The sequence below is a fragment of the Rhinopithecus bieti genome, unplaced genomic scaffold (assembly GCF_001698545.2).
Source record: "Rhinopithecus bieti isolate Rb0 unplaced genomic scaffold, ASM169854v2 scaffold_21201, whole genome shotgun sequence".
In the NCBI taxonomy this organism is placed as follows: domain Eukaryota; kingdom Metazoa; phylum Chordata; class Mammalia; order Primates; family Cercopithecidae; genus Rhinopithecus; species Rhinopithecus bieti.
Genome location: NW_016810610.1, coordinates 1,472,135 through 1,498,136, shown reverse-complemented (window position 1 = coordinate 1,498,136; position 26,002 = coordinate 1,472,135). Strand labels below are relative to the sequence as shown.

General features: G+C 35.8%; 1 protein-coding gene across 2 annotated transcripts in view; it reads left to right on the top strand.

Annotated features, from left to right (window-relative positions):
* The window catches only part of NHLRC2 (NHL repeat containing 2), a 66,484-nt gene extending 44,742 nt beyond the window's left edge, over window positions 1–21,742 (top strand). For both annotated transcript variants that reach the window (XM_017892490.1, XM_017892491.1), the window contains exons 6-11: window positions 2,394–2,493; window positions 5,974–6,205; window positions 6,776–6,898; window positions 7,818–8,027; window positions 9,090–9,309; window positions 12,863–21,742. In XM_017892490.1, coding sequence (XP_017747979.1) covers window positions 2,394–2,493; window positions 5,974–6,205; window positions 6,776–6,898; window positions 7,818–8,027; window positions 9,090–9,309; window positions 12,863–13,119 — 1,142 coding nt within the window. In that variant the 3' untranslated portion in view covers window positions 13,120–21,742. The remainder of the gene's footprint in view (window positions 1–2,393; window positions 2,494–5,973; window positions 6,206–6,775; window positions 6,899–7,817; window positions 8,028–9,089; window positions 9,310–12,862) is intronic.
* The last annotated feature ends 4,260 nt before the right edge of the window (window positions 21,743–26,002 follow it).

Genomic DNA, 26,002 nt, shown 5'->3' with positions numbered 1-26,002 from the left:
TATAATATAGAGAAGAAATAAGGGTAGTTTATAATAAAATAGTGTAGTCATTATGTAAATGATCTGGCATGACTATATTATCATATAATATATTACCCATCAAATATCCACAGCATTTTTTAGGGTGGGCTGCCACTCCCTTTCAGCATCATTGTTTGAGAGGATGATAGCACAGGTTTACATGTATAGCAGACTTCTGAGATTAGAGATGAATCAGTAGTACTATTAGGAAATACCAGCCATCATTAGGATAGTTTTAAGGCTTTTTTTCTTTTTTGTGGTTTCTAGGAGAAAGTTTACTCATTCAACAAATAAATACCCACTGAGTATTTGGCATGTGCCAGGCACTATTCTATGGGCTGCTAATAAAACTGTGAATAAAACAAAGCTGCTAGCCTCTTAGACCTTATGCTCAGTAGAAGAGAAAGGCAGTAATTAATAAATATGTAACATGTAAGATAGTGATAAACGCTACAGTGAAAAATAGGCAAGGTAAGGAGCTAAGAATGATGGGTGTGGAGGGTGGTGGGGGAGTAGGGAAGAAGCTTGAGCAGAGATCTGAATGTTCATATCTGGATGTAAGCTTTCTAGGATGAGAAAGAGGGAGCATACTAGGCATAGAAGTTGAAAGACAGCAAATTGTTTAGCACCTAACATGGTGCCAGGTATCATGTTAGGTGCTTTGCTTACACTGTTTTATTCCTTCCAGGAATCTTATGTAGAGAGTGATGGTGTGCTCCATTTACAGATGAGGAAATTGAGGCACACACATTAGAAAGTGATGTAGCTACTACAATTCAAATCCAGACCCACCTGGTTCCAAAGCTAAGGAATTGGTGAAGGAATGCTTTCAGGAGCCCTCTTCTTTTAGTGGTCTGTCACATTGCCATAAGAGTAATTACATTTCATTCAGAGAAATGAGAGAACTGGGTAGAGGACTTGAAAACATAATCATTTTTTCATGTAGCATTTGAAAAATATTTGAACCAGCCAGGCGCGGTGGCTCACGCTTGTAATCCCAGCACTTTGTGGGGCCGAGGAGGGCAGATCACGAGGTCAGGAGATTGAGACCATCTGGCTAACATGGTGAAACCCCATCTCTACTAAAAATACAAAAAATTAGCCGGGCGTGGTGTCGGGCGCCTGTAGTCCCAGCTACTCTGGAGGCTGAGGCAGGAAAATGGCGTAAACCCGGGAGGCGGAGCTTGCAGTGAGCCGAGATCGTGCCACTGCACTCTAGCCTGGGCGACAGAGTGAGAGTCCGTCTCAAAAAAAAAGAAAAAAGCAATGTTTGAACCAGTAAAGGCTTTGAAATATTGTGAGTGGAAAACATTCCAAATTAAGTTAGAATAAGTAAGATTGTTCATTTTCGTGGGCTTTCCATGTTTTTATTCCTATTACTTCCTAAAAGTTTTTGTTTTGCTTGGTCATTTCCATAGTTGATAATACCAGTGACTATGCATGAACATAAAAACTCATTCATTTTCATTGTTTAATACTAAAAAATTTATTATCTTAGATTTATGGTACTTTTAACAGAAATAAGCAATTCTAAACTGAATGCTTTTTTAGGTACCAAATATCATCTGTTGGTAATATATGCATTGTTAATACTGTAAAATTAACGAACTTCTTAAGCGGAAGAGGCTGTATTATACTTTTTACCCTCTATGATGTCTATTGAAGGGCTGTTCAGTTTGTAAAAGTATTTATATTTTCCTAGTACAAATACTGTAAAATTAAGGTCCAGATTCATGAAATGATCATGGCTAACATTTGAGTGATGTTGCCTCCAAGCATTACTCTGAGTGCATCACATGCTTTGAGCCTTTTATTTGAATGTCAGTATATCTAAAATAATGGAATATTTTATTAGCTTATGTTTCCTGTTCATTTTAGTAGTCCCAGGTTGTGTCTCTAGAATAACTGAAACATTCTGATATGCTAAAAATTAATTGTGGAAAGCTTTTGATGTAGTTTTAAGGTGATTAAGCAGAGACAGTCCTCAGAATATCTGTGTGCCAGTGTCACTTCTAATAGTTTGTGTCATGTAAAATGAGAAATCAAATGTTTAAAAATGTTGTTAATGCTCACTGTAAAATTAACAAACTGCTGAGGCAGAGTTCATATGCAGAGATGCAGAGGACGTGTTCCTAGTAAGAATACTTTGGATTCCTGTGAAATTGTTGTGGGTAAAATTACAAGTCTAAAAAAGTAAACCTTTCACAAGAAAACAAAATTTTCAAAGATAACTTGAAACATTGCAAATATTTTTATTTATCAGATGATTCATAAACATATTGTTATCCTCCATAAATTTAACATTTTAAAACCATTGGAGTGTTTGTATTAACCAGATATGTATATAATAATAATGATTTATTTTTATAAAGGTTCAGAGGTCCAAAGAGGTGACATTTTGTGGATAGCCATGGCAGGGACTCATCAGATATGGGCACTCCTACTGGACTCTGGCAAACTGCCAAAGAAAAAGTAAGTGACAGCCTCTCTCTTTGAGTAGACTGTACTACTTTGGTGTTCATAGAGTTTCTTTTTTCAAAATCACCATCCTCACTGTAGCAGTCAGGATGTGCTAGGTTATACTGCCATAGCGCACAACGCAGATTCTCAGTGGCTTAAAGCAAGGCTTGTTTCTTGCTCACTCGCGTGGGTTCACTGGGAGCACTACTCTGTCGCCCAGGCTGATGAAACAGCCTGGAGCTGTGGGGAGCTTTGCCAGTCATCCTGGCACAGGGAGAGAGAAAGAGGTGGTAAGTCACTCACTGATTCTTAAAATTTCTACTCAGAAGTGACACACATCACTTCTACTCACATTTGATCAGCCAGAATAAGTCTTAGGGCCACGCTTCACTTCAGGGAACCTGCAAAGAATCATTCTCCTTAATGTCTAGGAAGAGAACTAAGAATATTCAGTGGGCCCTTATCTTTTAAGACATAGTTGAACTATCTGTAATCATTCATTCAAACAGTTGAATACCACATAGCAGAGTGCTTAATAACTCAGTTTTTGTAGTCAGGCCTGAGATTGAATCCTGGCTCTGCCATTTATTATCTGTGTGAGTTTAGGAGAGCCACTTGAACTTTCGAAGCTTCAGTTTCCTTCTTGATATTACCTCATAGGCTTGCTTTGAGGATTAATAATACATGCGGAGAGCTTGGCGTGGTGCCTAACATGTACAGTAAACATAGGTGGCTTTGCTGTCACAAGGATATAAGGATGAAAGGGTCGTGTCTGCCAAGTTTCTCATATTTTTTCCTTAGAGCCTTTCCTCTTCCCCCAATACCCAAGGCAGAACGGGCCATACTCTTCTCTGTGACCTCACCGTACCTGGTATGTAGTTACATCACTGCAGTAAGTTTTCCTGCCCCAACCCACTGCCTCTTCCTCTTTCTCTCTCTTCTGTCTTTTGACTGTTCTTATTTATAGCCATTTCCTCCTACTAAACTGTGTCTTAAAGGAACGAATCCTCTCCCATTCATTTTTGTGTTCCTTGTACCTAGCACAGTATTTGGTACCTAAGAGGAGCTCAGTAAGGGTTTGAGAATAAATGAGTAAAAGCCATTAACCAGACAGGCTGTCAAATAGCCATGGAAGATGATCTTCTCAAGTTACCATTATTAATAGAAAGCATCATTATATAGATCATTCAAAATAGCAGATATTCCAAATAATGTGTTATGTTTGTGCGTGTTGCTTTGGACACATTTATATAATGTGTTACGACATTTAATCATTTAGTAAATATTTATGAAACATACTATATGCTAGGCAATAGGGATGAAATAATATGCTCACTGTGTTAAGGATAAAATGAAAAGATGTGGTTGCTGTCATCAGCGAACTTACAGAGGAAGAATCAGATCAGCAAACAATTAAAAATTAGTTTGTGCAGAAGGAATCACTGCAAATTGAAATTGTTCGGATGGGCGCGGTGGGTCACGCCTGTAATCCCAGCACTTTGGGAGGCCGAGGTGGGCAGATCATAAGGTCAGTAGTTCGAGACCAGATTAACCAACATGGTGAAACCCCATCTCTACTAAAAATACAAAAAGTTAGCTGGGCGTGGTGGTGCGCACCTGTAATCCCAGCTACTCAGGAGGCTGTGGCAGGAGAATTGCTTGAACCCAGGAGGCGGAAGGTTGCAGTGAGTGGAGATTGTGCCACTGTACTCCAGCCAGGGCGACAGAGCAAGACTCTGTTTAAAAAAAAAAAAAAAAAAAAAAAAAAAAATTGAAATTGTTCCGTATATAAGTAAGAGGAGGACACAACATCAGTAAGATTTGAGTTGTCAAGGAGGGCTTCTTGGAAGAGGCAACTAAACAGATACCTGATAGAATAGTAGGAGTTAGGGAGAGTGGGAAGTTTTCCAGGCAAGAATTGGCACTAGTGATGTCAGTAGAAGCCAGATCACACCATGCCTTGTGAGTACTTTTAAGGGATTTGGATATTCTACAAGCCTTTCTAGAAAGGTTTAAGCTAGGAAGTGACATGATTAGATATGTGTTTTTGAAAGAACACTGGCAGCACTCAGAGTGGAACAAGACTAGAGGCAGAGATAAGAGATACCACTGAGGAGCCTATTTCTGTTATTGAGGCAAGAGAGAATAGTAGCCTGAACAGTGAGATTACCAATAAGATTTTACATGAGGCATAATTGTAAACAGCAAACAGAAGTAACAGAAGTTGCCAGAATATGCTATTCTGGGTGATGGCTGTTTTAGAGATAGATGCTCCAGAGCTGCCTAAATTTCCTCATAAGTAGAGTTGTCATTCTCCTTCATAATAGGAAATTGGCACTAGGACTACACTGACCTGTATTTTAGTTTTAAGGATGTATTATCTTTACTACCGATCTTCAGGTAGTAATGACCCTTAGCATTTTAAGAGTTATTGTTTCTCCCTACTCTTTTCTTTATTTAATAAGAAAACTCCTTTTTAAAGTATTAAGACTCCTTGTAGACTCCTTTCAATTAATTTGTTTAGCATATTAGTTATTACATATATTGTACTTGCTATGTTCATATGTTTCTTGAATAAGTGGCCATATTTTGTGCATGCTAAATCCCTTTGCCTCTGTCCCCTGCTCCTTACCTATGGGAACGTATCAGCCAGTAAGTGATGGTGAATTCAGACTTTTGCATATTCAGAAGTGATTTACACAGACTCTCATTTTGTGTCCTGAGTCAACTGCTTCTCTTCCCTCAACACAACACATTACCATGTCTTCTTACAGTCTCTCTGGCATAAACTTAAAAACCAGGTCTAAAACTTTCTCTGCATTACAAAAGGAATCATTGCAATAGTTCTTTAAATAGAAATTTCCCTAATGTATATAAAAAATTGATTTGTACAATTGATATAATTGTACGTAATTATCCCATGTAATTGTAAGATAATTATGTACAATTATATCATTTTTCATATAATAGTAATGTCTGACCTGGCTATCTTTCAAAACTATTCTTTAATTCCTTTTGCTAGTCTCTATTTATATACAAGATCACAAAACATTTTAATGAAAATTGAAGCTTTAAACTATCAAGAGCTAGATAATCTTTTAAGTTCCCTTTCAAGAACCTCATATTGCGTGAAATTAAGAAGTTAAGAATTTAAGGTAGTAAAACCAACCTATCTCATCAATAATCTGATTATTATTTTTATCTTATAATTCTAACTCTATCAGGGATTACTCGTTTAACATTTGAAAGTGATTTCAGTTTTGTGTATGTCAAAGTAAAGTAAGAAGTTCCCTACACAGTGGGTAAATAAGTTAATGGTTGGAAAAATGATAGTGAAAGCTGACTTGAACAATTTAAGTAGGCCAAGATCACTAGTTTGTTTTTTACGAGGCTTATCACTATTGATTTGATTATTTACATTCATTTATTTAAGAACTAAATTGCACACAATATACCACGTGTTAACTCCACCTATGAACTTGTCTTTTTCAGTGAGTTAACAAAAGGAACCTGCCTTAGGTTTGCTGGAAGTGGAAATGAAGAGAATCGAAACAACGCCTATCCTCACAAGGCAGGTTTTGCCCAACCTTCAGGCCTTTCCTTGGCCTCTGAAGATCCCTGGAGCTGCTTGTTTGTAGCAGATAGTGAGAGCAGTACAGTGAGAACCGTTTCTCTAAAAGATGGAGCAGTGAAGCACCTCGTAGGAGGAGAAAGAGACCCCATGGTAAGGACAGTCACTCTTGCACAGTGCGCTTAGACACTGAGCAAGCTGTCAATTTTGTGAATTATAGAAAATTAATAAGATTTAAAAGAGAGCATCCTTGGCCTATCTGCGAATCAAAATGAAAGTCAAACCAAAGGAAATGTGACTATAGAGCAACATGAGGAACACTGCATCTAAGAAAAGTGAATTGACTCTATTATGTATAAATGTTAAGGTTTCTGGGAGAAAGAAAGGATGAAGCATTGATTATTGGAGAAAAGAAAAAAAATGTAAATTAGATGTTGGGCAGTGGGGTGGAAAGAGCACCAGACTAGTGGATTTGACCTATTCCTAACCAGATGTAGTATTGTGAGTAAAACTACTAAGCACCACAGATTAATACAGGTTCAAAATACTGTCATTTTTTTTCCAATCTGAATCAAGTATCCAACCCTATTTATATGAAAATCAACATTTTCCCTTTTAACTTAAATACCATTTATAGCTATTTGAATTTTCACTTCATATCCTAGCAAAACACTGTACAAGTTATAATACTTGCTGTTTCTTTTCTTTTTAAAAAAATTAAAGAATTTATTTGCTTTTGGTGATGTTGATGGAGTAGGAATCAATGCAAAGCTTCAACACCCCCTTGGAGTAACATGGGACAAAAAAAGGAATTTACTTTATGTGGCAGACTCCTACAATCACAAGGTGAGTCGTGACAGAATTATATAATATCTTGCTTTTTGTATGTGGCATTTAAAATGCTGAAAGATCTGTGAGCCTCCTACAACTGCCACTCTAAAATATAGAAAGGAGTAACAGTATTTGACAACTATAACCCAGCCTGTTCTGCTCTTTTCTTGGTCCTTTCTTTGCCAAGAGGTTATCATGGTCTTCTGAACTAGGGAAAGCACTGAACCAGTTCCAGTGGCAATAGCCAATAGTTGTGAATTGTAACCCATCAAAGCTGCTTAGTAACATATTCAGTATATCAAGAGAAGGCAAGTAGCAGGGAAATTAATATGTCAACTAACAAATGAACGTTTTTGAGCTGTTGCATAGTTACAATGCCTGTTAGTAAATAATTTTGTTTTCAGCAGCATTTCCATTTTTGTCTATTAAATTGTTTTAAGTTTTATTGCACTTTTACTTTTATAAAATCACTGGATAATAAATACTCATACAGTACTTCATGATGTGAGACCATAAATTTAATATAATTGAGACATAACTGGCAATCATTAAGTTTAACAAAGGTAGCAGATCCTCAGGCAATGCTGGGTGCTCAGGAAGACAACGTCAGTTCAGTTGTGAAAGTGTGTCCCATTGTGAAGAAACACAATTCAATTTAAAAAAATTTTTTTTAATTCCAGAAATGATTTCATCAAAGATTGCTTCCAGAAGACAAGATGGAGCTAGGGATTTTACGTAGTTTTTAGTTCTTAGAATAGAATATCTCCCCTTAGACTGTAATTTGAATGTTTGGCTTTTCAAGAAAATATGGAAATAACTATTCCTTTTGTGAGATTTATTGAGAATATTAATGGCAATCAGAAATTAGCTTGCTTGATACTATATTTTCAATACTGCAAAATGAGATTGATCTTTTTTGTTCTTTGTTTTTTAGATTAAAGTTGTGGATCCAAAAACAAAAAACTGTACAACATTAGCAGGAACTGGAGGCACAAATAATGTTACCAGTTCCAGTTTTACCGAGTCAACTTTTAATGAACCAGGAGGCTTGTGTATTGGAGAGAACGGACAGTTATTGTATGTGGCAGATACCAATAATCATCAAATTAAAATGATGGATTTAGAAACAAAAATGGTATCTGTGGTAAGTAATTTTAAAATATAAGTTAAAGGATATGGTTTTAAGAATGATACTAAGATCCTTACAGCACTGACAGGCATTTTTGGTTAGGCTATCTCCAGGAGAGTAGTAAGTGGATGCTTCTGTTGTGTTATTTGACAAAGAGACCAGCAGGACTGCTTTAAGGATATCCTTCTATTCTTAAAATAAAAGTTCCATCTGTGCTGAGAGTTTGAAAAAAATACTGGAAATTGGAGAGAATCTAGTGAACCTTCAAGAAAAAAAAAAGGAGAGGACTCAGATCTGTTTTTAAGTGTACAGACATACTGACATACACTACATACACCTACTCTGTGGGTTGGGTTATTTCGCTTTTTTTTTTTCAGTGATCTTTAGATCAGCGTGTAACCTTTGTTTCCCTGTGATGAATCCATTACCAAATAATCATCTAACAAAAGCTTTAGAAGCCACATTTCTCAAGACGTTGAAAATAAGATTGTGGAAGAAACTTAAATGAGTTACAGTCAATTTTTAAAGATATGGACATGGTTTCTTATAGAATTTTCAAGGAGAAATGTCTGTTATAAACTAACTCTTGATGTATAACATGTACCTGAAAAAAATGCAGCAGTTTTTTTCTGAAAGTCTGATAATTTACATGGTATATTTTAAAATGAAAACAAGATTACTGTTGCAATGTAAGTGTCATTTCTCTTCACATAGATCTCTGATATAAGATGAATAACATCTTATAGTTGATAATGAAAATTATAAGAAAATGTTTATCTACTGTGTTTAAATTTATAAACTTTTGCTTTAATTTCCTGCCGTCTATATATAATGGACAGTTTCTTTTATTCTGCCTCATTCATAAGTGTTGGGTTTTGTTGTTGTTGCTAAGATAAACTACTTCTGTGTCTACAAAAATCTTGAGGGCCTCTAACACATTCTAATTCAAACTAGAATAGCAATTAGTTTCATTGACATAGAACTTCATTATTCTACTAAAGTCTAAAAATATGCTTTCTCATTCTATAATTAATATAAAGTTCTTATGTTTTAATAACAGATTTTCTTACTTCCTAGCTCCCCATCTTCAGATCTGAAAATGCTGTGGTAGATGGCCCATTCCTAGTAGAAAAACAGAAGACATTACCCAAACTACCTAAATCTGCTCCAAGCATTAGGCTTTCCCCTGTGACTGTGTGTGCTGGCCAGACTCTTCAGTTCAAACTCAGATTAGACCTCCCATCAGGATCAAAGCTAACTGAAGGAGTACCCAGTTGCTGGTTTCTAAGAGCTGAAGGTATGAGTATAAGCTTGCAAATACTAATACATCATACATTCTTAATGTTTAATCTAGTTATTTTTTATTTGTTAGGAGATATTTTTACTCTGTATGGGCAAGATTTGAAGGAGATGATGTGAACAAACGAATCCAGATCCAACCCCACATTGGCCATTTGCTTTAGTCTTCAAGAGTCTTTCCTCCCTTTTATTAAAGAATAGTGTAACTCACCAAAAGTTACAAGTCAGTTGTTAGCATGATTGCTTGGAATATGGGCTTTCCTATACCTCATCACTTATTCTGAGCCTGTTCTTCATTCTATTCTTGTTCCAAAAGAATCTTAAAAGTCCAAAATAGAAAAATAAAGTGGAGCCTCCTTATTTAACATCTTTTTCTGTAACTCTTCCTTTCAGTCACTGTTACACATTCCTCCCTTTCTTCTATTTGTGAGTCACAGTGTGAGCTAACTCCTTATTTCATTAGTCTATGGTAAGGAATCAGTATACTGCTTGCCTTGCAGTAGTGCTTTCCAACATCTGTAACCTGGTGGACAAAAATTTTAAAGTGAAATTTTAGTGGTTCAGAACTTCTAAATTACAACTTGTCTCTAATGATGTTCCTCTGTCCTGGTCTCCCACGCTCTTTCACACTTTCTCACTCAGTTTTCCATTTCCTTCCCAACTCCTCATCCTTCATACCCTCTCACACACTTTTGCATATTATCCAAATCCTGGGTAATTCATGCCTTCTTACCTTCAACTTTCTCAGGGCAGCAGCTACTGGCCTGCAATTATAGTATCAACTTAGTGTCTAAACCAAGAGGATAACAATACCTTGGTAGACTAGCTGGGAGGAACTGCTGGTTAGTGTTTGGGAGGCTGATTCTAGGGTGATTGAGTCTGTAGGGAAACCACCCCTTGTCACTCCCCACAAGGGAGAAGGCTAACCATGTAGTAGTAGGACCTTTGGAGCTTGCTTTGTAAACAGAAGAATACTCAAACCCTGGCCACTCCATAGCCATCTGTGGGTTCGGAGCAAGTCCTAGACTGCCAATTTAAGTCTGGAAGTATTACATCAGTTGGAGATCATTAATTTAATTTTTCTCAGTATAACTGTAAGAGCAGTCACTGTAAGAGCAGTGTATTAAATGGTGTTACTGTAGGAGCAGTATATTAATTTTTAAAATAGGATATTGACAAATTAAAATTTGCATTGTCAGACACACTAAGTAATATTGAGTCACTGGGATATAAAATACAGATAGTATTCAAATAAAGTAGTCTATAGAGACTTTATTATTTGTCTAAGATATTGGCCCCATTTTTGTTATATAGGAGCAGATAATTTTCAGGCAATAATCCTAATAATTTAAAGTTTTCAAATATTATGGAGTACATTTGTACACTTATATAAAGGACATTTTCTCTTCTGGCTTGTTTTTTAGAAACACTTATTTTTAGCCAAATTTTGGTCTGTATAATCTTTTTTTTTTTTTTTTTTTTGAGATGGAGTCTCACTCTGTCGCCCAGGCTGGAGTGCAGTGGCTAGATCTCAGCTCACTGCAAGCTCCGCCTCCTGGGTTTACGCCTCAGCCTCCCGAGTATCTGGGACTACAGGCGCCCACCACCTCGCTCGGCTAGTTTTTTGTATTTTTTAGTAGAGATGGGGTTTCACCGTGTTAGCCAGGATGGTCTCGATCTCCTGACTTCGTGATCCACCCGTCTTGGCCTCCCAAAGTGCTGGGATTACAGGCTTGAGCCTCTGCGCCCTGCTGTATAATCTTAAAGAAGTTAGAATATATGCAAGTTTTAAGCCCAAAAAAAGCAGTATAAAAGCACTACGTGTATTGTAACTTCACAAATTGTGTGTGTGATATATATGAAAAATATCTAAAGAAACATTTTCTGTTTTATTTCTAGATTTGAACATTAAAATAGCTCAGTATTCTTTGTTTGATTTAAAATATAAGAAGTTGGCTGGGCACAGTGGCTCACGCCTGTAATCCCAGCACTTTGGGAGACAGAGGCGGGCGGATCATGAGGTCTGGAGATCGAGACCATCTTGGCTAACACGGTGAAACCCATCTCTACTAAAAATACAAAAAATTAGCCGAGCGTGGTGGTGGGTGCCTGTAGTCCCAGCTACTCAGGAGGCTAAGGCAGGAGAATGGTGTGAACCCGGGAGGTGGAGCTTGCAGTGAGCCAAGCTCGTGCCACTGCACTCCAGCCTGGGTGACAGAGCAAGACTCTGTCTCAAAATAAATAAATAAATAAATAAAACAAAAATAAAATATAAGAAGTTATCTACTGGTCTCTCAAGCAAAGTCATGCATAAGATAAAAGATACTCTCCAGTCCAGGAATAAGCAAAGAAAACCAAAGAATTTTAAAGAGAATTTAAAAAGAATTCTTTAAAGCTTCAACATAGAAGTTTTGTACTTCTCTCTAGATTCTTATCTTTCACCTTCTTACTCTTATTTGACATATTTTCTCAAATTTGATTTTCAGTAAACTAAAGCAATAAATTAAAAGAGACATCAAGAGGACTGATAAAGGCAGGTACCCTGAGTTGGCTGACTCATCCTGAGAACAAAAGAAAGAGACAGAAAAGCTAAAAAGTAGACAGCATTTCATCACACTCAGTAGATGGTCCAGTTTTTGTACAGATGCCCCAAGTAATTAATAAGTGATTAGAAAATGTTCAGTGTTCTCCATTTACATGGTGGGAAAGCATTTCATATATTTCCCAAATGCTGACTCTTGACGATGCCACCCTCTTAGGCTGAATGTCTGTCTGTGTCTGTGCTTCCCCACTATGACATGTGTGTTCCTTCTAAGAGAAGGTCGAGATGAATAAAGACATTTAAAGATGATTTTAATTCTTGAGGGCTTAAAATTTGTTAGTGGTTTATTCTGTTTTTGTTACAGATAATCTTTATTTCTAGGATGAGTTTTACGTGTTAAAATGAGAAATACAAAATCCCTTGGTTTTCACATTACTTAAGCCCACAGAGAATAGATATGCAGTGATACCTGTTTCTAAATAAATAAGTGTGTGTGTGTTTAAATTATTTTTAGATATTTAATAATTCATTATTAAGCAGAAAGTCACTATAGAGTTGCACATACATTTGTATTCCCTAGATAAAATTTTATTTTGTAGTTTTTATATCCCTGAAGACTTTTATCTATTCGGTAAAATGATCCATTTTATCGTGTGTCGTATGTTTATTTCTAAAATTTAATAGGATTTGTTTTTAACTTTAGAGATTAAGGCTTTATAGCTATATTTTCTACATTCAGCTTGATTTTAACAGGAATAAATATGTAATTTATCGTATCCAAACAAAGGAAGAACTATAATAATTAGATATAATGATCATCAGACTGGGAACTTCTAATGAGTGGTCAGTATATATTATTTATATTTATGTCCTTCCCACAGACCACAGTGCCTGACAGTTAGAGATTTTTAATAAATATTTGTTGATTGAGTTTATCTAGTCTTCATAAGATATTCCCAGTTTTCTACTTGTCTTATACACTCTTAATAATTTCCTTTTTAATTTTTAGGCAATGAATGGCTGCTTCAAGGACAGATACCATCTGGAGATATAGAGAACATTTCCAGTCAACCAACAATTTCACTACAAATTCCTGATGATTGCTTATCACTTGAAGCCATTGTATCTGTCAGCGTGTTTCTTTATTACTGTAGTGCAGACAGCAGTGCTTGCATGATGAAGGCAATTTTGTTCAGTCAGCCTTTACAAATAACGGATACACAGCAAGGTTGCATAGCTCCAGTAGAGCTCAGGTATGTATTTTAGCCAGCCAGCTAGCTAGCAACCCATTGCCACCACCTGCTGTCCCCCATCCTGACTATTACTGTAATTTAAGGAAAGAAAACTTCAGTTCTGCCTCTGGATAACAAGATGCCCATTGCTCAGTTCTAATAACTGATATTAAAATAAAGCTATGCTTCTTACTTACTCTTTTTATTAGAAACAAACTCCTTTGCTCTGGCTGATACTAGCTGAGTCATTGATCATCATTGGAACTATGATACTGTAATCTGTGTTGCCATTTGGCATAAGACTGAAGTTCACACTACAGTAGAGAATACTATAAGATAATTTGCAATGAATACTGATAATAATAATACCAGATATTTTAACTAACTTTTTCTACCTTTATTAATAACAATCAGCACACTTGAATGTGTAAATTTCACAGTAACTTTAGGCAGAACTTAAGCTCCAGTCCGCATTTGTATAAGAACACCAAGTATTCAAGGCATAAAGTCTTTGTAAGCCAAAAAAAAAGTCTTTTCGTCGCTGTAGAAGCTTAAGGAGTACATCGGTGGTAAATACGATCTTTGTTCTCTTCTGTGATTTTCTCAGTTGAGATATTTTTAAAAGAGAGTTTTATCTATTTTATTATAAATTATTTGTTGTTTAGCATACCATTATGAATGCCTTAAAACTTTGTACAGATAAAGTTGGACATAGAATCTCTAAGCACCGACTCCTTTAGCTGTTTTTGAGTGACTGGATTACCAGATAATCCCAGAAGTATTATGACTTCCAAGGAAAAAGGGACTTCAGGACACATCACTTATTGTCTGTGATAAATAATTTATTTTGACAGCTAAATTTGATGGTTATGTATCTTGTTTTGGAAATGTACATTTCACTTGTAAGCATTAAATGCAGATTTGTTGGGTTTAGGTTTTGAGGTTTTTTGTTCCCCTATGCAGAATTTAAATTAGGGTCGTTTATTGTGATGTTTTTAAAAATCACTTTTAAGCCTTCAAAGTGAAATTTTCAGTGTGAGGTGCTTTAATGCTGTTAATAGATACAGTATATCCTAATATATTACTCTTCAAAATATTAATGCTGAAACAGTGATTTAATGATACTATTTTTAAATTGTTGTTTTTTAACCCTTAAAAAGATATTGAAAAGGTTTTTTTCTATTGTCATAATTTATAACTACTTAAAAGTCTTATCTTGTTTTTCTTAAGACCTATTGAACATGTTTGTGATTTAATCAGCTTACAAGATTTTAAACACATCAGGTAAACCATGTTTGTTTATTCAATAAATATTTATAGACATTGTGGCATAATATACTTCCCTTCCCTGTAAAAACAGTGCTAAATTTGAAGTGTAATCTTTTTTAAGCATCATTGTCTATTTTTAATTTTTTTTTGAAATATAGTACTAGTTTGTTTTATTCAAAGGTTAGCTGAATCTCTGAAGGAAGGATGTGTATAAATCATGACATTGATTTAATCAGTCATCTGCTGAAACTACTTTTAAAGAGAAATATAGATATAAAATTAAAAGGAATCCTGTTTAAAATTATATGTAATTACCTCATAAACCTTTTCTCTCCACAAGCAATCAAAAAAATGAAATGTTCTGTAATAAAAGGGTGTATAACATACTCTCTATTATGGAGAATAGTCCTTAGTTATTTTATTTTATTTTATTTTATTTTACTTTATTTTTGAGACGTAGCCTCGCTCTGTGGCCCAGGCTGGGAGTGCAGTGGCGCAATCTTGGCTCACTGCAACCTCTACATCCCGGGTTCAAGAGATTCTCCTGCCTCAGCCTCCCGAGTAGCTTGGATTACAGGCACACACCACCATGTCCAGCTAATTTTTTTGTATTTTTAGTAGAGACAGGGTTTCACCATGTTTGTCAGGCTGGTCCCAAATTCCTGGCCTCAGGTAATCCACCCACCTCTATCTCCCAGAGTGCTGGGATTACAGGCGTGAGTCACTATGCCCTGCCGGCCGGCCTTAGTTATTTTTTAATCTCATTTGACTTACTATATTTCTCATTTCTAGATGGACAGGATGAGAATATTTTGGCCCAATCATCTTCTGTTTAAGGACATTAAACAATTTCACACAAGAAGTATATACAATTTTAATTTGCTAATTTAGAAATATCTGACAATTTATTTTTCAATATAATATACAAACACAATGTTTGTTGTACATGTTCATGTACAGTAAAAATGCAAAGGCATTTTTTAGAATCTATTCCCCTTCATTTGTCCAGACAGTTTTAGGTTAGCCTTAGCTTATACTTTTCTTGACTTTCAAAATACAGTTTTATTGAACATTGTTATTCTTACCCACTGCCAGTCTGCATTGTTTTTGACATTAAAAGTATTATTTATATAGATTAATATGATTTTGAATAAATCACACTTAAGCAATATAAATAGGTTCCTAGAATTTATGACGAGGATAAACCTCTCACATAAGAGGAAGCACTAGAAAGTTTATTTTTGAGACTCGATCCATATCCTGTAAGGACTTCTGCATATTTTTTATCTTTTGCTTTTCTTGTTGCATAAATTATTATGTCCAGTGATAGTTTAAAAAGAACAAGATTTTAGTGTAAATCACCTCAATTGAAATGCCAGTAATGTGGCATTACATACATTTTATATAATACCTGGAATCTTTGCCCTAAATTATTCTGCTAGTTTGTCACTGTTTTTTTCCTCTTCTCTTTATTATTTCACAAATGGTAGAATTTCTTGATATGATTCCTGTAAAGAGTTTAGCTTATCTTGAACATTCTGTCTTAAGCAAATATTTAACAAGGGAAAACTTTGTAGTTCAATCACCCATAAGTGTAACTTTAGCAAAATTCAATGACTATGAAAAATAATTTTTTTCTTAACTGTTCTAATAATATTTAGTTATAGTGTTATCAAACCTTCACAAAGCTATAAATCCTAACACAGCCAGAAAAAAAAAATTTAGTATGTGTATATTTATATAGGTGTGTGTGTACATACACAAAGATTAAGAATTATTTGTGATTCTTTTATGGCCAATATACTTTTGAGCTTATACAACTGAGATAAGTTACTCTTTGCTTGTTTTTCTGTAATTGGAAAATTTAAAGATATTGAAAATACATATTTCTATAATGTAATAATTTTCTGCCTGCACAAAGTTTACTATAATTTATGTCTACCAATTACAAATACAATGGTTACATTTGGCATCATGTTTAACCACAGTCGTCAAAATCTACTTAAATTCTATAGTTGACAGTTACATAAGAATATATACAGTGGGAAAATGTCAGTGGTTCTTGTGAATGATGGAATTATGGATGTTTTTATTTTAATTCTACTTTGCTGTTTGTATTTTTTTTTTCTTTTCAGTGAGCAATCTGTTATTTTTAAAATCACAGTGGAGGGAAACCCATAAAGTTCAAAGAGTTAAAGTTAACTGAATCATAAGCACTTACATAATAACTTTTTTACAGTCTTTTTTATTACCAAAGCTCAGAACATTGTCTGGAGTCCTTTGATCTACAGGTTCTCTTAAGTATGTGATTTTGTGAAGATAGCAATGGTTATGGTTTCTCTTGTTCTGGTATTTTTATTGTGTAACGTAGCATAGTGGTTAAGAGCTTGAATTTTGCAGTAACTTGGATTCTGATCCTTTAAAATGGGGCTAATGTACCTGCCTCATATTCAATGAAATATTGTGTGTAAAGCAGTTAGTAATTAATGACACTGGTAATTATTGGCTTAGTTACTATAATGATGATTTGGGACCATAAACACATATCACCCTACATTTTCTTTGCAACTGCAATTTATAAAGGAAAATCTCCCACTAACTATTGGTTATGTTAATATTCTTCATAGAGTTAGGTTCAAGAAGAGAAATGTTTTATAATGAAGCATATAACTATTTTATAAACAACATTGTAGTTATAAAGAAGCATGCCTATAGTGTCATTAAAATTTTTTTAAACACTTTCTGGAGCTATAGGTAATGAACTTGCCTTGACAGGGTCCAGACATACTCATCCTAAACCACATTCCTACAACATATGCCCAACAGCTTGCACCAGAGTACTTATATCTTAACCAAAAAGTTTCACTCCAGTGGTGCTTCACAAAATCTTGAAAGTGCTTTCACATATATTGCCTCATTTGAGCTTCAAATAACCTTATAAATCGGTCAGGTAGATGTTAGTTTACAGAGGAGGAGACAGCTTAGCAATAGTGGTGACATATCTGAAGAACAGAAAACTCCCAGAATAGCGCTCGATGCCTAAAGTGGTGCCTGGTGCCAGCAGATGTTCAGTTTTGTCAAACAAGGGGAAATAGTGAGTGGTGGAGCCTTTATTCAGACACAGGTCTCCTCATTCCTAACTCTTAAGATGCAGAGGGAAAACAAACTGCTCAATTAAGAGTTCTTCCGCGGACGTTTTCTTAAGCCTTCAAATAAACAGAATAATAGATACTTATTGAGTTCTTACTGTTTGCCAGCACTCATCTATTAGTGATGAGTGACCTTATGTGAGAAATACCATTTTTCCTTATTTAATTGGTGAAGACACACACAGAGAGGGTAAGCATAATCAAATACACCAGCATAACCAAAATCACACATTTAGGGAGTGGCAGGGCCTGGTGGGAGTCTGCTCAACTCTCTGCTATATTGCCTCTCAAAGTAGGTTTTCTTAAAACATAAACTTTCATAACTTTATATATTTATAGTAACAATCCAAAGAACCCCAAAAGTACTAGCAATGATTGTTTCTGCAATTTAAATAAATCTATTTAATTAAACAACTATGCATTATATACTGTTATTCAGACCTTGGAACAGTCTGTAATTGTTGTTTGTCAAAAGATTTTATGTACTAATTTTTCTTAATTTCAGATACTATCCAGAGTTTTTCTTGGCAGATAGATGTATTAAAAAAATAGCTTTCCCATGTTAGTTCTAACAGTGCTGTTTCAAAAGTTGTTTCAAAAGTTCTAACGGTTGGTCCTCAAAAGGTAATTAAGACCTTATCATAAAGAGCCTTTTGCACAGGACTATCTCAAACCCTAAGAAGGTTATTCATATTTAAGTAAATTTTGTTGTATTAAATATTAGTCCAAGTGAGCTCTAGAAATAGTCTTCTGCTTTCTTGTTTCATAAATAACACTGGTATGTAGACCCCTCCCCATGACTCAAATATTAACATATGCAATTCTGTTATAGTAAAGTTTTTACCATGGTCAACCTATTCCAGCATTAGGTACTTTTTGTTGTTGTTTGTTTGTTTTTGAGATGGACTCTTACTCTGTCACCCAAGCTGGAGTGCAGTCGTGCAATCTCAGCTCACTGCAAGCTCCGCCTCCTGGGTTCAAGTGATCCTCCTGCCTCAGCCTCCCAAGTAGCTGGCGCTCACCACTGCTGGTACCCACTACAATGCCCGGCTAATTTTTGTATTTTTAGTAGAAACGGGGTTTCACCATGTTGGCCAGGCTGGTCTGGAACTCTTGACCTTATGTGATGCGCCTGCCTTGGCCTTCCAAAGTGCTGGGATTACATGCCTGAGCCACCATAGCCAGCCTAGCATCACTTGCTGTTTTTTTGTTTTGTTTTGTTTTTGGTTTTCTTTGAGGTGGAGTTTTGCTCTTGTTGCCCAGGCTGGAGTGCCATGGCGCGATCTCAGCTAACTGCAGCCTCCACTTCCTGTATTCAAGCAATTCTCCTGCCTCAGCCTCCTGAGTAGCTGGGATTACAGGCACCTGCCACCACGCTTAGCTAATTTTTTGTATTTTTAGTGGAGGTGGGGTTTTGCCATGCTGGCCAGGCTGGTCTCAAACTCCTGACCTCAGGTGATCTGCCTCCTTTGGCCTCCCAAAGTGCTGGGATTACAGGCATGAGCCACTTTGCCCAGCGCACTAAGTACTATTAAAAGAAATTAAGGAAAATGCTACATACCAATGGTTATGATTCATGATCACCTAAACACAGAATGCAGACTTATCTTTTCATTCTTAGTGTGCTGATTAAGTAGTAGTATGATACAGTAAGGAATTTGTTAATTTTGTTATAAACTCCCTCTCCTGAAATCCATAAGGAAATGTGATAATAAGAAAGTGATAATGTGTCATATTTTAAAAGTAGAATCCACTGTTAATCGCCAAGATTACCTTCTCTTCCCCCTGTGGCACAGTTTATTTAAATGAAGTATTAGCAATAATCATGTCACTATTTTGTCCTGAATAATTAAGAGTTTGCTTTTTTCCCATGTCTTTGCAATAGGATAATATAAGGAATAGTATTAAAAGTCAGAGGCTTTACTAATCTACCTGTGTGTATTCCATGACTAACAAACCCTGGCCCCTTCACCTATGAGCGCTAGAGGTTCGCCTGGCTGCCGCTGGCTTGCAGAAAGCTGCCCCAGTCACAGAGCCTGGGTAAGGTGGAACAGAAGGCAGCCCCACTTGGCTTTTCTGATTGCACCCCACCTGTTTCTGAGTGTGTTGGTTTGGTTTAATTCTTCTCAAGGGTTGGAGTTGGAAAGTGAAAACCATGGACACTCACTGTGGAGTGTTTGCCTGGTTGTTTTGGTGTGTCCCTCTTTTTCACTGGCATGTCGCTTTCAAGTGTACCAAAGGACATTTTGTTCTGTTGAAAGCCCCAGGACCAAAAGGAAAGTATTGCAACTATTTGCAAACATACTTCCCTACCTATATAAGCAGCCATATACTAAAAAGCACTAAACAAGCATGAACAAACACTAAATAGCCTTATACCAGAAAGCATTCTTGTAACTGTCAGGGCATGGTATGAATTCCTTCCCTTCCAACTTACTACAGGCTTGTTGGCTTTAAGTAATATAGAATTACGCAAATGGTCAGTTATTTTTTAATGTTGAAAACTTGAAAGTGTGAGTAATATCGACATAGTTTACTACCTTTTGCTTTTAATATACTTGGTTATGTATTTCCATTTGAAATAAAATGAAAGGAGACCTCAAACTGATGCTGAGAAGTAGACAAAATCAGTGCTCAGATTTAAATCCGCCCAATTTAAATAGTTTTTTTCCCTTCCCTTTTTTTTTTTTTTTTTTTTTTTTAAGAGACAGGGTCTTGCTCTGTTGCCCAGGCTAGAGTGCAGCAGTGACATGATCATAGCTCACTGCAGCCTGGAACTCCTGGGCTCATGATCCTCCTGCTTTGGCCTCCTGAGTAGCTAAGACCACAGGTGTGTGCCTCCACACCTGGCTAATTTCTTAAAAATATTTTGTAGAGATGGGGTCTTGCTTTGTTGCCCAGACTAGTCTCAAACTCCTGGCCTCAAGCCACCGGCCTCCCAAAGTGCTGGGATTACAAACAGGAGCCACCATACCTGGCCTGTTATCCTTATTTATCTAATGTGTGCTAAGCTCATGAAAAATATATGTTGAGGTAAATAGGGCAAAACGTTAGTTGAGAAATTATGCTAATTAATGGGAAAAATAGACACATTCCTGTCTGAACATTTAGAAGGACTCTGCCCTACAACTGTCTTCTGTTTTTAGAATTTGTAGTCACTGTTCTTAGTGCCACTGGAAATATATTCATTCTTTGAGCATGTGCAGGATGGGCTCCCTGTTGTATTTATTACACTTTTCAAAATGCTAGCAAGTTTTTGTTTGCATAGAGTTGGAATGTATTGTTCATGCATGCCTGTGATATTCATCATCAAAATATACCTGTAAAAAATAAACTATCGCTTCCTCTCCACACCTTATGCCTCCCTCTTACTAAAAACAATAGTAGTTTCTGTTGAAGTTTTGGTGAGAAATTATGGTTATATAAATAACAGATATGGCAGAACAAGTTTGTTGTAGTATTTTTTTCCCTAGCATTTCTTAATAATAGCTCAGTTTTCAAAGGAGGAGAACAATACCCCATATGAGTTCAAATTAATTTTCTCTACTTTGAGGTATACCTTCCTAATTATACTTTACATAGGCTAATTTTTTTAAGTTTAAATTCTCACTGTTAAGTTGCATTGAGAAACAATTAGAAATGTTGTAATTGTCATCTCTTTACATGTGGATTATGAACAAATGAAAGTTTGCTGTGTGATTGCAGTTTCAAATTATAACATTTCATAAATATGTCAATTTTAGAAAATCAGACTCTTTCCCATTTTTTGTATGGATAGTTTATGGTTTCATTTCTGAGACTAGAGTTGGTCTGCTGTGCTAACTTCGTGTTTCTCATTCCAAAGGCTTGATTATATTTTTTCCTCCAGTGATTAAAAATACAACGAAAATCCAATTTACAAGTTCATATATTGATATTTCTAGACGTAGTCTAGTTCTAAAAGAATGTACTTGGTGTGCATTTTTAAGTGTTTCATGTAGACAGGTTAATATATTTTTGTACAACATTGTATTTCTACATGTATTTCAAGACTACTTTTCGGTGACTTTTTCAAGTGCATGTGTTAACAGAAGATTGGAATGAGAGTGCAGTGGCTTCTTTACTAGTCAAGAGAAGTATAATACAAGTGATCATAGAAGGTGAGAATGTGTTTATACTATACATGGAAACCTAATGCCTCTTTTCTAAAGCTTTGTACATTTTTTTTTGTGAATTAGATTAAATATTTTCTCTCTAAAATCGTGTTTCTGTTTTAATGTGCTTTCTAAGTATATCATGAGGTAGCTCTACTACTTAGAAACCTGTAAGCCATGATTTACTTGAGCTTTTGGGGAAATGGAAAGCAGAATACTTAGTTTAAAAAAAATTTTTTTAACTGCAAGCAGATACCTCAAGATCAAATCATACAATCATAATTACTATAGATATTTTTAATCTGTATATTGGGAAAGGGTAATTATTCAATAAATGATACTGGGAACATTTGAAAAGAACAATAACAGAAATTAGATCTGTACCTAGCACTGCATACTGAATTTGAAAGGAATGAATGACATGACATAAAAAATAAAATTACAGAAACGCCAGAAGATAAAGGAGATGACCTATAGTGTTGAGGGTGAGGATGGCATTCCTGAGACTGACCTAAAGCCCAAAAGCATGACTGGAAAAGTTGACATGTGTGACTCCATAAAATTTTAACCATCTACATAACGAAAGAGAACAGAAATGAAAAAAGGAAATGCAAACTGTGAAAACATTTTCAAGACACAAAACAGACATAGGATTACTATGTGTAGTATCTGAAGAGCTCTTATAAACTAATCAGAGGAAGACGTCCCAGGTGGAAAATTGGCAAACAATATGAGCATGCAGTTCACAAAAGAAAATAATGAAACATGTTCAGTCTCAACAAATCATTAAATGCAAATGCATTCATTCAGCTATCTATTAAGCACCTGTTTTATGCCATATTCTAGGCCCAGTGATGAACAAATTAGACAAGGTCTCTGCTCTAGAACTTGTAGTTGGAAGGAGAGATAAGAAAATGAATAAAACAAAAAGGATAAATGCCGTAACAAGGTAAATAGGGGAGTCCAGGCCTCACAAATGAATTTGAATGATGAGAGAAGCCCAAGTCATGCACACCCACCGGTGGGAAGTGCAGACGCCACGTAGGCATCCGTTTTCCAAAGGGAATCCACCAATTACACTCACACTGGCCAAGTACATGACAGCCAGTGGATCCACGTTTTCTCCGTTATATTGTCAGACTTGAATTTTTGCCCAAATAGATATAAGATGGTATGTCATTGTGTTGATTTGCATTGCCATGACCACCGGTGAAGCTGAACATTTTTCTCACTGATCCAGTAGTTGCACTTGTAAAAATTGATTTAGTAGAATACTTATGTGCACAAAAGTGTGTCAACATTGTAATAGTAAAAAACTGAAAATAACCTAAATGTCTCAATGGGAACATATTAAGTAAACAATGGTCTGCCCATACCATGGAATATAATGCAGCCATTAAAAATAATCAGACATCTTCTGGGAGGCCGAGGTGGGCAGATCACGAGGTCAGGAGATTGAGACCATCCTGGCTAACACTGTGAAACCCCGTCTCTACTAAAAGTAAAAAAAATTAGCTGGGCGTGGTGGCGGACGCCTGTAGTCCCAGCTACTTGGGAGGCTGAGGCAGGAGAATGGCGTGAACCCGGGAGGCGGAGCTTGCAGTGAGCCAAGATCGTGCCACTGCACTCCAGCCTGGGCAACAGAGCAAAACTCCATCTCAAAATAATAATAATAAATAATAATCAGACATCTACTTGTACTCACATGTGAAAAACAAGTTTCTGAATAAATGTAAATCTTATTTTTAAAAGCTCTATACACATCCACATATGTACATCTATAAACCATCCTTGCTTTGCACAGTAATGCATGACCATAAAAATGACCTTGCAAGCTGAGGCTCTGCAAAGCAATCTTAACAATCAATGAAGGGAAAGATGATTGTTTCATGACCTTTAAAAACATCCGCGAAAATATTAAAAGCTCTCTTTCAATTATAAATGAATGGGGAAATGAAAAACATAGTAAAGCTAGTATTAGTATACCATAATTTAAAACATTGCAAATACTGAGAATTCAAGTTTTTGTCAAACTTACCAAGAGCATTTGAACAGTGCTTGCTTGCATCTCGTAATTTGCAATATAGGGCAAGTACCTTTTCTATGCCTTGACAAATTGTTACACTCCTTTCAGTTGTAAAATATCTCTGAGAGTTCTTTGGTCTATTTATGCCAGCATCACTTCCTTTGGGACATCATCTTTTCATTACAACCCATTTCTTCACTTATGTTGATAAATACTAAGTTCACTTTCACTGAGTGTCTCTGGCTTCTTACCTAGAGTCTCTATCCAAGAGCGCAGTATCAGCATTCCCACAGTCAGCCCAAATTTTATTTCCAGTGTTACTGCTTTTCATTTCTTTGCTGTATTCTTTGTCTTTTTTGGCCAGTTCCCTATTTTAACTCTCCGGTTTTGTAAAATGTCACGTGCCTCTATCACCAGGACACAAAAAGGCAACACAACCACACATGTTGCTGTCTGTGCATAACAGATGCACAGTGACCAGTCACCGACGGATTTTGAGATAAGTGACATTATTGGTTACTGATCATGGGACACACCTGTTATTAGTGAGTTGTGGGTTGAAGAGCTAACAGTGAAGTTTGTACTTAGTAATTACAGCTAATATGCCATGGAAATGAAATTTGAACTGTGTTGTTTGGGGACTGCTGTTATTTAAGCCATGTAACTGAAATTGTGCCTGTCAGAATTGTTCAAAGACTGCCTGCATATATATATATATATATATATATATATATATATATATGCATGATATATGTATATATGTGCATCTACACACATATCTGTGGAAATATATAAAGGAATAGAAAAAAATATAGTAGGAGACAACAAATTCCTAATTAACAATGTAGAGGTGAATTTAGGGAAGGGGGCAGGGAGGAACTAGTATTTATTGATCTTACACTATTTTTGTATTGTTTGAATTTTCATAGATTAATACTTTTTTAGAACAAAGTTGAGTAGAAGGGCTGAGTGTGGTGGTGCACACCTATAATCCTAGTACTTTAGGAGGCTGAGGCAGGAGGATCACGAGGCCAGGAGTTCAAGACCAGCCTGGGCAACATAAGGAGACCCTGTCTCCACAAAAAATAAGTGGGAAAAAGATTGCTTCTGTTTCCCACAGTCACAAGGCTTGCTTTGTGTACATTCTGGAAAAGGTAACCAGAATTGTAATGAGAATATAAGAATGTTGAATACATAAATGTTTGGGGGAAAAAACCCTATGATGGTTATCTTAGAATATAGGGAGAAAAATATAAAATGAGAGTAAGTGTGCCACAGTTTACTGCAGTGTCTAAGATATCAACTCTGTGCTAGCTGACCCGACACTGTCACTTAACAGAATTGCTTCATCTCCGTCGACATTCAGTTTCCTATTTGTATCTGGATATTAATACCCCAGAATTATTTTATGATAATGTTAGAAAAGCACTTAACATAGTGACTAACAACTACTAAATGCTCAAATCATTGCACTATTCATGCCATGGAGAAGAGTGAGTTTTCTGCCAGTGAATGTCTTCAAATAGAGTCTGGGAGGTGGCTGATTGGAGTATTTATCACATCGGGAGAAATGGAACCAGATGACCTGAAGTTCTGAGCCATTCTCAGAGACCGTGATTTGAGATATTTATGGAAAAATCTGTTTCGCTTTATTTCAAAACAATAATTTGTTATTTATTCCTTCAGATTTTATAATACTTTTTGGAATGAGACATACACTACAAACCAATTCAAAAAATAGTGCATTTTACAGATACAGAGTTTTATTAGGGCTCAGAAAATTATGTAAAATGCTTTTAATCAAATGCAGCTTTATTAGTGGATACAATTTTGTATAACTAATCTCGCTGATTCGATTTATATTATATATATTTATTATAAACTCTTAACTAGGTGAGAAACTTACGCTTAAAAGGATTTTGAGGCGGGAAAAAAAGTGGCATATCACTTCCCCGTCCCTTTTTTTCTGTATAAAGCTAGTTCATGAGAATATTTGCAGAAACTCGTTTATATGTACCATAAAACTTACTTAAGCTATTTTAAACTCTATTAAAATGAAAGTTTTTTTTTTTTTAAATCCATGGCTATTCAACATACAGTAATCAAGCTATTTTTACAAATCTGTGACCTCAGTCTTAACAGTTTTCCAAGGAATATACTGTTTTTTGAGTTTTTTTTTTCATGACATCTGGAATACATCTAGATCTTTATGATATTTTGTGCTCATTTCTTATCTTGCCAGCTGCTAAGAAGCAGAAATTGTCAAAGAAGATCACTGAACTGACAACTGTATTTCCACACTCCTGCCCTTTGAAATCTGCCTTTTAGTATGTGAGGCAA